Source organism: Lissotriton vulgaris, unplaced genomic scaffold (genome assembly GCF_964263255.1).
Source record: "Lissotriton vulgaris unplaced genomic scaffold, aLisVul1.2 SCAFFOLD_865, whole genome shotgun sequence".
Taxonomy (NCBI): Eukaryota; Metazoa; Chordata; class Amphibia; order Caudata; family Salamandridae; genus Lissotriton; species Lissotriton vulgaris.
The window spans coordinates 2172-16228 of NW_028245987.1; the positions used below are offsets into that span (position 1 = coordinate 2172).

At 49.3% G+C, this 14057-nt stretch overlaps 1 protein-coding gene across 2 annotated transcripts; it reads right to left on the reverse strand.

The window, feature by feature from the left end:
- Window positions 1-3830: 3830 nt before the first annotated feature.
- On the reverse strand, window positions 3831-5612 carry LOC147666185 (uncharacterized). 2 transcript variants are annotated; one of them, XM_086949228.1, is made up of 2 exons: window positions 4566-5450; window positions 3831-4481 (listed from the first exon to the last, which is right to left on the reverse strand). In XM_086949228.1, exons 1-2 carry the CDS (start codon window positions 5448-5450, stop codon window positions 3831-3833), a joined length of 1536 nt encoding a protein of 511 aa, XP_086805354.1. The 2 variants fall into 2 exon arrangements, with proteins under 2 accessions (XP_086805354.1, XP_086805353.1); XM_086949227.1 differs by having other exon boundaries at window positions 3831-5612.
- Window positions 5613-14057: the final 8445 nt, after the last annotated feature.

Genomic DNA, 14057 nt, shown 5'->3' on the forward strand with positions numbered 1-14057 from the left:
GTCGTCGGATTTCTCAATGCAAGTGGTCGTGGCAGGTCACAACCACTCGCATTGAGAAACCTTCCTTCGCATTGACAAAGCGGCCGCTTGAGTAGAAGCAGCTGCACCCTCTTGTGCTGCACATGGTGCCTTTCGCGATTATTTTTATAGGGCGGGACAAACACTAGGAGATCAAAATCACCACGAACAGCATGACCCTTATGCACTCCGCTGCTTATGGAACTCTGCGTAGACCGCCAGAGTTATCTTAGTCACTTTGCAGAGTTCTTCATTGAGGAACTCCGCCTAGGCTTAATCTTACCATGAAAATATAGAATCAGTCATATGTTAAGAAACAAGAGTGAGTAGAAACCTTTTGGGTGGAGTAAAATTTAAGACATTAATATTGTGGTTTTTTTTGACAATTAGTTGATTTTTTCAAGCACTAACACTTCTCTGTATCAAGTAAAGACCTTAAGAGTTTTGTAAATTTCAGATACTCAAATTGTGGATTCTGTTGCAATTAAAAAAAATTCAAGGCCTGAAATTTCTTTGGAGGTTGCATGTGGGCAACCTAAGTTATCCTGTAGGAGTTTCTTTTTTTTCTTTTTTTTTTTTTTGAAAACCTTTATCGTGCAGGCAGAAACGTACAAATACGGGCCTACAACCAATCAGGCCGGCCACAACACATTACGGGCGCACAAAGTTCCCACCGCTGCCCACCGTCCACCCGTCACCACTTGAATATGTGCTAGTACCAATCAAAGAAGTCAGAACTGCAACACAAAAATAGCCATCCGCTATACTAACCCAAAGAAGGGGAAAAGGAAAGGAAGGGTAAAAGAAGGAATGTGAAAAACAATGAAGAAAGAACGCAGCGCCGCAGCATGCGCCCCATGGCAGATAAGACACACAATACTCAAGACCCACAATCGGAATCGAGGCAAGTAGGATGTGTAAGTGTGCTATCATTATCATTAACGTGAAGAAATCATGTCCTACACTGTCAGCGAACACCCCCTGGGGCATGCATGCGGACATAGCGTCCCGATAAAGGGATATAAAAGAGCCATAGAACTAAGAAAAAACGAACAATATACAGACCCTATCCCACCCACACCACCCTGCACCCCTGCAGAAGGCTACGGCCTACCCCCCCAGCAGCGTGCCTGTCGCCCTAAGTAGAACCCGAAATACAGAAGAATCAGAAAGTAAAGAAAGAACACTACAGACAAAAATAGGAAGGAAAGCGGGAAGAAAAAAACCAGTGGGAGAGGAGATATGCAATCGAACCGTCAGCTCCCACCCCCCACCTTAACACAATTAGAACCCACATCGAGATGAAATCGACACAAACTCAAACATCAGGAAAATGAAGAGGAATTGGTCATACTGTTACAGCTGCGAGCAGTCCTCATCTCCACACATTAATTGAGTGGAGAAGTGTGGCTCAGGGGTTAGAGGCGGCAGACCCGGAAGCTGAGATCGGCCCTGGACCAGGGTTCAATTCCCCGCCTCGGCGGGTCTTGGGCTAAAAATTCCACAGACTCGATAATTCTCGCTCCGGTGCCTTCTCGATTCACGGGTTCACTCTCTGCGACTCTGGGCAATAGCTTGCTTAATCTCCACAACGGCCCCTTGCTGCGGGATGCCTGGCTTTCACCTTGTGGATACCCTGCCGGGGTTATCTCACAGGGGAATACCAGGACGGGTTCCCTAAGCAAGCGCCGGGAAACCCACTGCGGGTAGCTGTGCGCTATATAAGCTCAAATACACTTACATTTACATTTAATTAGCAGTCCGCCGAGGCGAGTTCATCTCACCCCTGTCCTCTCCTGACCAGTACTTTAGGCACGGAGTGTGCATAGGATCGGAACAAAGCAGGCCAAGGGTGCAAAATAGGGGATCCAAGTCTCGAGCAGCAATACAGATAGTGGCAGCCGCGGACCAGACTGGCGAAGAGCAACGTCAGGAGCAGCAGGCAGCGCGGGTACAGTCTCGCCGACCAAAGGGGGGAGGTTTCCCCCACGGAACAGCCATGGGACCCCTTCCAAGCATTTAGAGTCAAAAAACCGCCGGGTACCCCAGCGAAACTGACCTGGACGGACCCTGTCGTGGGGCCCTCTCCCACGTCCACCTGAAGCAAAACCTCCTGTAGACTCGAAGCAACAGACATTTGAACTCTCAGATGAACGGCGGTCGCATTCCCTTCAACAGCCGGGAGAGACAAATCAGCACATTCCCTCGGTCGGGCCTCATACATGGGGGGCGGCCCAGCAAGCCCGGCGGTAGAACCGCTATCCTGTACAGCTGCGGCAAAGGCCATGGTTGTGCGCCAGGAACACAGGGCGGCGAAGACATCGCCAATCGTGGGCTCACTCCCACACTCTCCAGCCAACGTGCAGTTCGACAGGCCAGTTTCGCCGCCCCCAACGGGTCCGAGACCCAGGGCGCCGACCGCCATTTTGTCGGCGCAATGAGGCCGCTACGGTCCTCGACCCCGATCCGGGCCGTCAAACAAGGCTCAGCGGAGTCTCGCCGGATCCCGCTAATGACAATCTTGGTGCAGAAAGATGGGTCACCAAGACACTGGGGGTAGCCGGCGCCACCGTCTCATGGGCGCCGCCCGCCGATTCCGGGCGAAGGGCTTCAAGATGGCCGGACTGGAGAACAAAGGGGGGACAAGCCTCCTATACGGTCAACCCCCGTCCGAGGGAGGCAGCACCCCGCAGCTGGGCCCCCGGGCCACCAGACCCGGTCAGTCGCCACCGGTCCAACCGCACAATGGCCTCTTCAGCCGACTCCTCTCCTCCACCAGGGGTCGGCGTCGATACCCCGCTCCGGCTGACCGTCGCAGGCGAGTCCCCGGCCTGCATGCCACGGAGGCTCCGGAGCAAACAAGGGCACAGCTCAAGATCCGCGACACTCAGGAGCTCCCGGGACAAACGGTGAGTGCAAGCAGCCTTTCATAGTCCCATATTCCGTCGAATGTGTCTCCTTGGGGCAGGATAAAGTACAGGATTTACGGTTCAGGCAGGAAGGTTCACGGAGCCGAGCTACAATGCGGCCATCACGGTCGTGAGCTTGGCTCCTCCCCCCTGTAAGAGTTTCTTGATGAATCCTATTGCAACTACAATATGTGCTCTGTCATGTAAAGTCAGGTTGTTAGAAGCTTTTCTGCATCTCAAGGTACGCCTTACTTTTCACCTGGTGTGGATGCATTTCTCATGTTTAGTGAGATCTCCTTTCTGAGTAAAACGTTTCTGGCTTTCCCCTCCTGTATGGCTTTAGTCCAGTGGGAATTCTCTCTTGTGAAGTGACATTGTATTCAAGACTAAACCTTATCTGACATTCAGAACACACATAAGGCTTTTTTCCCCGTGTGAGTTCGCTCATGTCAAGTGAGAAGTAATTCGTAACCAAAACTTTGCTTGCATTTCGAGCACTCATAAGGTTTTTCCCCAGAGTGGGATCTCTCATGAAGCAGAACAGTCTTTCAGATACAAGCTTTTATGGTATAAGGATTTTCTCCAGTGTGGAGCTTCTCATGGTGAGATAGCGTTTTTCTCTACATTTTATTCTGGCATTCAGAGCACTCATAAGGTTTTTCATCAGTATGGAGTCGCTTATGGTTAGTGAGGCTGTGCCAATCAAATAGGAATTTCTGGCATTCATCGCATTGGTAATGTTTTTCCCCTGTGTGCGTCTGCTCATGTAGAGTGAGATTGCGTTTAAAATTGATGCTTTTCTGGCACTTGTAGCACTGAATTATTTTGATGGTGTGTTTTCTTATGGCGCTTGTAACCATCTCTACCTCTGAATTTTTTCTGACATTTAGAGCACTGATAATTTTATTCACCAGTGTGGATTCTCACATGTTCAGTGAGATGAGATTTTTGGCTGAAACATTTTTGGCATTCGGAGCACTGATAAGGTTTTTCCCCAGTGTGGATTCTTATATGCTCAGTGAGACTGCTTTTTTGACTGAAACATTTGTGGCATTCAGAGCACTGATAAGGTTTTTCCCCAGTGTGGGTTCTTATATGCTGAGTGAGACTGCTTTTTTCACTGAAACATTTGTCACATTCAATGCACCGATAACGTTTTACCCAAGAGTGGATCCTTGTATGTTTAGTGAGTCTCATTTTGTCAATGAAACATCTCTGGCATTCGGAGCACTGATAAGGTTTTTCCCCAGTGTGGAATCTCACATGTGCAGTTAGAAGTGATTTAAGTCTGAAATCTTTTGGGCATTCAGAGCACTGATAAGGTTTTTCCCCACGGTGGGTTCTTATATGTTGAGTGAGACTGAATTTGTTTGTGAAACATTTCTGACATTCAGAACACTGATAAGGTTGTTCCCCTGTGTGGGTTATTGTATGTTGAGAAAGACGTCTTCTGTCTCGGAAATTTTTCTGGCATTCAGAGCACTGAAAAGGTTTTTCCCCAGTGTGGGCTTTTATATGCACCATGAGAAAGCGTTTTTCACTGAAACATTTCTGCCATTCAGAGCACTGATAAGGTTTTTCCCCAGTGTGGAATCTCAAATGTGCAGTTAGAAGTGATTTAAGTTTGAAATGTTTTGGGCATTCAGAGCACTGATAAGGGTTTTCCCCAGTGTGGATTCTTGTATGTTCAGTGAGTCTAATTTTGTAATTGAAACATTTCTGGCATTCAGAGCACTGAAAAGGTTTATACCCAGTGTGGGTTCTTATATGCCGAGTTAGACTGCTTTGGTCACTGAAACATTTCTGGCATTCAGAGCACTGAAAAGATTTTTCCCCAGTGTGGGTTCTGATATGCCGAGTGAGACTGCTTTGGTCACTGAAACATTCCTGGCATTCAGAGCACTGGTAAGGTTTTTCCCCAGTGTGGAATCTCAAATGTGCAGTTAGAAGTGATTTAAGTTTGAAATGTTTTGGGCATTCAGAGCACTGATAAGGGTTTTCCCCAGTGTGGATTCTTGTATGTTCAGTGAGTCTGATTTTGTAACTGAAACATTTCTGGCATTCAGAGCACTGAAAAGGTTTATACCCAGTGTGGGTTCTTATATGCCGAGTTAGACTGCTTTGGTCACTGAAACATTTCTGGCATTCAGAGCACTGAAAAGATTTTTCCTCAGTGTGGGTTCTGATATGCCGAGTGAGACTGCTTTGGTCACTGAAACATTCCTGGCATTCAGAGCACTGAAAAGATTTTTCCCCAGTGTGGGTCCTTGTATGTAGAGTGAGTCCTCTTTTGTCACTGAAACATTTCTGGCAGTCAGGGCACTGATAAGGTTTTTCCCCAGAGTGGATTCTCATATGTTCAGTGAGTTTAGATTTACGGCAGAAACTTTTTGGGCATTCAGAGCACTGGTAAGGTTTTTCCACAGAGTGGGTTAATGCATGTAGATATAGACTCGGTTTGACTCTAAAGCTTTTCTGGCATTCAGAGCACTGATAAGGTTTTTCCCCAGTGTGGATTCTCATATGCTCAGTGAGATAAGATTTACGCCTGAAACTTTTTTGGCATACTTTGCATGGAGAGTGGTTTTCCCCAGTGTGGATTCTCATATGCTCAGTGAGATAAGATTTACGCCTGAAACTTTTTTGGCATACTTCGCACTCATAGTGGTTTCCCCCAGTGTGCATTCTGTCAAAATTGTGAGATGAGATGTATGGCTGTATCTTTTTTGGCACATGTAACTTTTTTCCCCAACTTAGGTTATTTTGCCTTGATTGTGGCAGTTTTGAACACTGAATTTGTTCTCACAGTCTGTGTTTTTATAAGGTGTATACTTAGACTTAATATCTCAACGTTTAGTTTTCTCTTGCTTATATGCCACGGTAAGAGTGAACCCGATTTTAGAGTCAGGCTTGTTTAGATATTGTTCAGCATTTATCTCTAAAAGAAACTGTGTGTAATCTTCTTAACACTTGAATTGAGCAAAATATGTCTGGAAGCAGCCCTGTAACACCTGTCGAAATGTTTCAAGCAGATAATAGTCTTTAGGTTATAGCCTATCCGGCAGCAAATTATTTTGTGACTGAAGATTTTCTCAAATCTATTTGTATAGGTTCTTAACAATGCAGTGATAAGGTGTTAGTCTGATATCTAATCATTAATATGATAAGTACCTTTTTGCACTGACGTAATTGCAGTAACTGAGGGTGTTAGAACGTGCACAGTACTATTGTGGATCACAACTCTCAGAACATCAGTTCCTTTTACCCTTTCTTTGTTTGGAGTAAGGTTAAGATTTGTAGTTCTGAGGACGAGGATTTATTTACATTAGCTATAGCGCAACTGTGCTAATTTAATCAATTTTTACCTTTAACAGTTTTACATATAACTCACGCATAGCAGATAATGTTGAGGCGATTTACATAGACTTACAGAACAGTACACAATAAAAAGGAAACAATCTGAGATGGTTATGAACACAATAAAGTGGTGAATTTTTAAGGTTTTCGCAAGAGTGAGCAGAGTGGGTCTCTACCCAGAGGCAGATAGTCTCAAACTTGTGTAACTGGTTAAAAACGGTTGTTAAACAAAGGTGATTTTCCAATCTTTCGGTTGTTAACGTGTCAGCTTCGGAGTCTTCTCTCAGCGTCTTTTCCTTGATGGTCTGCAGAAGAAACCCTTTGTTATAACTTTCTTTTATGCAGTGTGTGCTTCCTCTCTGGAATTACATGATGTTTTAGATGAACGTTATTCTGTGCACAGATATGGCTTTGCTCTGGGTTAATGAAATACTAAATTAGAGACTTCACTTACAGGTATAGTACTTTCCTCAGCTCCCACTTCATCGCCACACCTAGATTTTGGAAATTGTTTAAACGTAGAATGCTGGATGTCCTTCAGTTTTTCAAAATAATCCTTCTTATGGCACTGACTTCAGTTGCCTGGTGCTAAATCTTGCTTTCTTTGTCAGTAATTTCAATCACCTATAGTATTAAAATTAAATAGTTAATACATGAAAATTTCCAAAAATATAATTTACAAGCCAAATCAATGCAGAGTTGCAGAATTTTGAAAATGTTGAGCTGTTTTTCAGACAGAGCAGAGTGTAGAATGGTAGCCTGAGAGTACTTGGATGTAGGAGTGAGGATTTATAGAAATGTCAACATGGTATTAAGCTCACAAAGGATACATGCACCCTATGAACTTGTAACATAGAATCCCAAAGGCAGAAATTAAAGTCATATGCACTGGCACCAAACATATATTTCAAAAAGGATACTATTAATTAATTTTTGATCTAGAGTTCTGGGACGGGAATTTCCCCTCCATGGACAACAGGCATTTTCCCCTGCCCTGAGTTACCACCTACTTGTATCTGGTATCCTGACTTTTGAGTTTTGGCCTCTGCCGCACACAAATCTATTGTGTATTGCGAGGACTATGCCTAGACATATCCCTCAACTATGGTCCAGAGTATGAATCAAGGGCAATGAAATTAAGGCGTACTTTCATGTGCTCATTTTATTCCACCTGATTATCAGTTGTTAGGTTTTTCTGCACCTGGATGTACCGGGTGCAGTAAAACAGGACACTGTTGGACAGGCCTCGTGGCATGCCCGACCCCTCCCGCATGGCGGGTCTCGGACTACTACTACCCCTGTTCCCCGGACAAGAACTACACCTGCAGCCCGCCGGGTCAAACCCCAGCTCGTCCCCTACGGAACCCAGGCTCGTAACCACAACATTCTCGGCTGGCCCGGGTCCCTTCCCGATCCACCGTCCCCGCCCCAGCCGCCATCTTGGACCCTCCACGACCAGGCCTCGTGGCCTCGGGTCGACCTCAGCCTCAGGCCCAGCCAGGCCCCGACATCGAGGCACCACCATCCACCCAGGGGGTAACGAGACCAGTTGGCGAGTCAATAGGAGAAGGAGTGTCGATGGCTCCCCTCCGCCTGGTTTCGATCGCCCCCAGCCTCCCTGGGCGCTGGCTCCACCCCCCTGCTGGGTGTCTGGACTCCCTCATCCCGGACCCCCCGATCTCCAAGTGCGAGGGTCCGGACATCAAAGGGCGCCAGACCTATAACTGGGGTAGCTCCAGAGCAGGAAACCAGTTGTATCCTGGAGTCGAGAGACACCGAGACAAACTCATCCTTGGAGGCCTGCTGGCGCTACCGCAGCTCCTCTTGGTGAACCATCTTTGAAGGCCTGCTGGCGCTGCCGCGGCTCATCCTCGTGAACCATCTTTGAAGGCCTGCTGGCGCTGCCGGGGCTCATCCTCGTGAACCATCTTTGAAGGCCTGCTGGCGCTGCCGCGGCTCATCCTCGTGAACCATCTTTGAAGGCCTGCTGGCGCAGCCGCAGCCCATCCTCGTGAACCACCTTTGAAGGCCTGCTGGCGCTGCCGCGTCTCATCCTCGTGAACCATCTTTGTAGGCCTGCTGGCGCTGCCGCGGCCCCTACTTGCGAACCCTCCAGCTCGAGGATTGAGAGCTATACACTAGCTACCCCTGTACCGGACCGGTACTGAGACTGTCCCGCTACCCCCTTTCCCCAGAGACTAGAATTGAAGGGATCATCGTATCCTGGTCCTGCTGTATCGTCACGTTTAACCTGCCTAAGAATACCGATAAAAGTGTACAGAACCTATCTTTGTGTGGCGTCCATCTGTGGTGGGGTGGTTGCTCGTCCGTCCGATCTAAGGAGAGGGCCCTCGCCAGGAGGCCTCTCCACCTTGCTCGGCCGACCCTCAGGGTCCCCGTCTAACATTGGTGGCCAGCGGCGCGATTCGAGCCAACGCATAATCGTACGGAGAGTAACTCACCCCACGATACACAGCAACAATGACGACAAAAGAGACCGGAACAACCGCAAAATTCCAGATGGAACGGCTAGAAGAATACAGCCACAAGGAATTAAAACAATTCTGCATGGACTTGGGCATCGCTACCACAGGACTGAGCACCAAAGACGACCTCAAGCACGCCTTGGAGTCTTTGGTGGAGACAGGAGCGCCCCCACCCCAAAACGAAAGCATTGAGATCACAGAAACAATTGCAACACCCGAAGAAGAAAGAAGAGCGGGCCTCTCTTCCGAGGAGGCCAGAGAACGGGAGAGGAGCCGGCTCCACGAGTTGGAACTGGCTTGACTCCGCTTAGATGGGGAACTAAAAGTAGCAGAAAAAAAGATAGCCCTCGAACACTTACGGCTACGGGAAGAACGAGAAGAAAAAAAAAGCCAGAGGGAGCTGGAAGAGAAGAAACTAGCATACGAACATGAGCGCAGTTTAAAAGAACTAGAGATTTGACGACAAAACAGGGACCTCGGCGTCCCCGAGAACCAGAGCTCCGTCCGCCCTACGGACACCAAGGTCCACATTCCCAAAGACGTCGTACTACCGGAACGACGATATCCAGCAATGGTTCAAAGCCTACAAGGTAGCCAAGATCTCCCACCGGATTCCGCGAAAAGACTGGGGAGCCGGGTTGTGGGGGAGATTCGTCAACGAAGGAAGAGATGCCCTGCTACAACTCCCCGACGCAGAGATGACCTCCTACGAGCACATGAAATGCAAATGCTACTTACCAGTATGCATCTGTTATTGGCATGTAGGGCTGCTGACATTCATATCTGTGCATAGATCGCCGCCTAGTGTTGGGTCCGGATGATTGAACATTGTTGTCCTGGAAGAGTCTTCGAAGTATCACGAGATAGGTGGCTCCTCCCCTGGACTACAGTGCGCATGGGCATCGCCTCCATCCCCAGATTGTTTTTAGCCATTGGCCGAGATGGAGTGAACTATGTGAGTGATGACCATGCTATGAGCATATATATATGAATACTGCAGCTGCTACAGGCGCCGGGGAGGAGGGCGGGCGATATGAATGTCAGCAGCCCTACATGCCAAGAACAGATGCATACTGGTAAGTAGCATTTGCAGTTTGAGGCATGTGGGCTGCTGAATTCATATCTGTGCATAGAATACATAGCAGTCCTCCTATTATTGGCGGCCGCCCGTGCCAGCTGCAGCAGTTTGAAAAAGTGTTTTGAGAACAGCCTGACCAACAGCTGCCTGCTGTTTAGAGTGCACGTCTACACAATAATGTTTAGTAAAAGTATGTGTGGTAGACCATGTGGCTAATCTACAAATATCCTCTAAGGGAATGTTCCCAAGGAAAGCCATAGAGGCCCCCAACTTTCTAGTGGAGTGGGCTCTTGGTGGAATTGTGAGAGTGCGTTTAGCCTTAGCGTAACAGATCTGAATGCATTTCATGATCCACCTAGCAATACCAGCTTTGGAAATAGCGTTTCCCATGTGGTGTGAGGCAAATGCAACGAAAAGTTGCTTGGTCTTTCGAAAATCCTTTGTCCTGTCAATGTAGTACATTAAGGCTCTTTTAACGTCAAGGGTGTGGAGCATCCGCTCCGCCAGCGACTCAGGGTTTTGAAAAAACACTGGCAACTCAATTGTCTGGTTCATGTGGAATTGAGATACAACCTTGGGTAAAAAATTAGGGTTAGTGCGGAGCACCACCCTGTTAGCATGTACTTGGAAAAAAGGTTCTTGGATGGTGAGTGCCTGCAACTCACTAACCCTCCGTAGCGATGTAATTGCTACTAAGAAAGCCACCTTCCAAGTTAGAAACTGAAGCTCACAAGAGTGCAGTGGCTCAAAGGGAGGACCCATCAGCCTTGTAAGAACCACATTGAGGTTCCATTCTGGAGCTGGTGGTGTCCGTGGTGGAATGACCCTTTTGAGTCCTTCCAGAAATGCCTTGATAGCAGGAACCTTGAAAAGTGATAGGTGTTGCCTATTCTGGAGGTATGCTGCCATTGCAGACAGGTGAATGCGGATGGAAGAATACGCCAAATTGCATTGGTACAGATGGAACAGGTTACAAATGATGTTCTGAATGGAAGCATCCAGCGGGTCAATGTCGTGGTTCACACAATAAATGACAAACCGCTTCCATTTAGCCGCATAACATGCTCTAGTAGTGGGCTTCCTTGCCTCCCGAATGATGTCCATGCAATCGGGGGGAAGATTGAGGTAGCCAAACTCTAGGACTTCAGGAGCCAGATCGCCAGGTTGAGCTGTTGCGGATCTGGGTGCTGAATGTCGCCATGGCTCTGCGTCAGAAGGCTGGGTGTGAGATGAAGCCTTTGATGCGGTACCACGGAAAGTTCCAAGAACGTGGTGTACCATGGTTGGCGAGCCCACGTTGGAGCAACCAGGATGAGAGTCATCGAGTGCTGCCTGAGCTTCAATCAATCAATCAATCAATCAAAGACATTTATAGAGCGCACTACCTACCCGTAGGGTCTCGAGGCGCTTGGGAGGGGGGGTGCCACTAATGCTCGAACAGCCAGGTCTTGAGCTTCTTCCTGAAGGAGAGGTGGTCTTGGGTCAGGCGCAGGTCGGCCGGGAGGGAGTTCCAGGTCTTGGCGGCCAGGTAGGAGAAGGACCTTCCTCCTGTGGTGGCTCTGCGGATGCGTGGGACGGCGGCGAGGGCGTGGCTGGCAGAACGGAGGTGGCGTTTGGGAGCGAAGAAGTTGATGCGGTTGTTGAGGTAGCTCGGGCCTTGATCGTGGAGAGCATTGTGTGCGTGGGTAAGGAGGCGGAAGGTGATTCTCTTGTTGACCGGGAGCCAGTGTAGGTCTCTTAGGTGTCCGGAGATGTGGCTGTGTCGTGGGATGTCGAGGATGAGTCTAGCCGAGGCGTTCTGGATGCGCTGGAGCCTCTTCTGGATCTTGGCGGTGGTTCCGGCGTAGAGTGCGTTGCCGTAGTCCAGTCGGCTGGTGACGAGGGCCTGGGTGACGGTCTTCCTGGTCTCTGTGGGGATCCACCAGAAGATCTTCCGCAGCATGCGCAGGATGTTGAAGCACGACGAGGAGACGGCGTTGACTTGCCTGGTCATGGAGAGGGAGGAGTCCAGGATGAAGCCCAGGTTGCGTGTGTGGTCCGTTGGTTTGGGTGCGGTGCCCAGGGCGGGGGGCCACCAGGAGTCGTCCCAGGCGGAGGGCGAGGAGCCCAGGATGAGGCCACCAGCGGTATCAGAGGTGCTGGGGGAAAAGCGTACGCAAATCTGCCTGACCAGTTCATCCACATCGCATTGCCCTGCGATTGCGGGTGTGGGAACCTGGCGGCAAAGCTTTGGCATTTTGCGTTCTCCCTTGTGGCGAACAGGTCTATCTCTGGATGACCCCACCTTTGGAAGTACGGTTGGAGTACTGATGGATGTATCTCCCACTCGTGCATTTGGTGGCTGTGCCTGCTGAGCAGGTCCGCCATCTGATTGTCCTTGCCTGGGAGATGCTCCGCCATGAGGAAGATGTTCCTCTGAATGGCCCACTTCCACATGCTCTGAGCCAGATGAGACAGCTGCGGAGAGTGTGTGCCTCCCTGCTTCTGAATGTAGTACATGGCCGTCATGTTGTCCGTCCGGATCAACACGACCTTGTTGCACAGATGTACTTTGAATGCCTTCAAGGCCATGAAGATCGCCATCAGTTCCAATACATTGATGTGCATCTTCCTTTGCTGTAGTGTCCATAGTCCCTGCACTGTGTAGTGGAGTACATGCGCTCCCCATCCTTGGAGAGAAGCGTCCGTTGTCAGGATAATCTGTGGCACAGGCTCTTGGAACGGTCGGCCCTTGCAAAGGTTTTGTGGATTCCACCAATGCAGAGAGTTGTATGCCCGACCGCTCACCAACACTGGGTCTGTCAGTTGCCCATGAGCCTGAGTCCACTGACGTGCTAGGCACTCCTGGAGCGGACACGTATGTAACCTCGCGTGCGGGACAATGGAGATGCAGGAGGCCATCATGCCTATCAACTGCATGAACACCTTCGCTGGAAGCGAGTGCTGAGGTCTGAATCGTTGGATCAGCGTCTGGATACTGGCGATTCTCACTGAATTTGGCTGCGCAGTGGCTGCCCGAGTGTCTATTGTCGCGCCCAGATACTGCCGTATATGGGCGGGTTGGAGATGGGATTTTGGGTAATTCAGCGAGAATCCCAGATCGTGCAGGAGATGAATGGTGCGGGACACGTGGTCGGCGCACTGCTGTTCTGTCTTTGCCTGAATGAGCCAGTCGTCCAGATAGGGATAGACGTGGACGTTCTGGCGTCTTAGATGCGCCGCCACAGTCGCCAGGCACTTTGTAAAAACTCTTGGCGCTGTGGTGACCCCGAAAGGCAGAACCCTGAACTGGTAGTGCTGGTCTTGAATTGTGAATCTGAGATACTTCCTGTGTGAAGGATGCAGGGGAATGTGAAAGTATGCATCCTTGAGATCTAGCGTAGCCAGGAAGTCCCCTTGCCGAAGCAGAGGGAGAATCTGCTGCAACGTGAGCATATGGAAGTGCTCCGACAGAATGTACCAGTTGAGGGGCCTGAGGTCCAGGATGGGCCTGAGGGATCCGTCCTTTTTGGGGATTAGAAAGTACAGAGAGTAAACTCCTGTTCCCCCTTCTTGCAGTGGCACGAGCTCTATTGCCCCTTTTTGCAGCATGACTTTGACCTCCTGCTGCAACAAGTGCAAGTGCTCGCCGGACATAGGACGGTTTCTTGGAGGTATGTTTGGTGGTGTGGAAGTAAGTTCCAGACAGTAACCGTACTGGATAAGAGATTTGACCCACCTGTCCGTGGTGATGGATTTCCACGCGGGCAGGAACTGCTGGAGTCTCCCCCCGACCGGTGTTGTGTGGTCGGGGGGCAGTGACAAGGCGTCACTGTTTGTTGGTGGTGGAGGACCTGGAGCTGTTGTTTCCACGTCCCCTGCCTTTGACGTTGTTGCCCCTGTAACCACCTCTACCCTTGTTGGTGTATGAGGTCTGGGTGTTGCTTTTATAGTACTGCGTGGATTGTGATGCCTGACCCCTTGAGGTGCCTCTGTTATTGGAGCAGCGAAAGGAACCACCCCTAAACTGCTGGGACTGGAGGGCCCCCATAGACTTAGCAATGTCCGTGTCTTTCTTCATTTTTTCAAGGGTTGCATCCACTTCAGGGCCAAACAGGTGGTCTGGATTAACTGTTTGGTTTAAGATGGTTGTCTGTATGTCTGGTTTGAAGCCTGATATTCTAAGCCATGCATGCCTACGCAGTAACAGGCTAGTGTTTATAGCCCTGG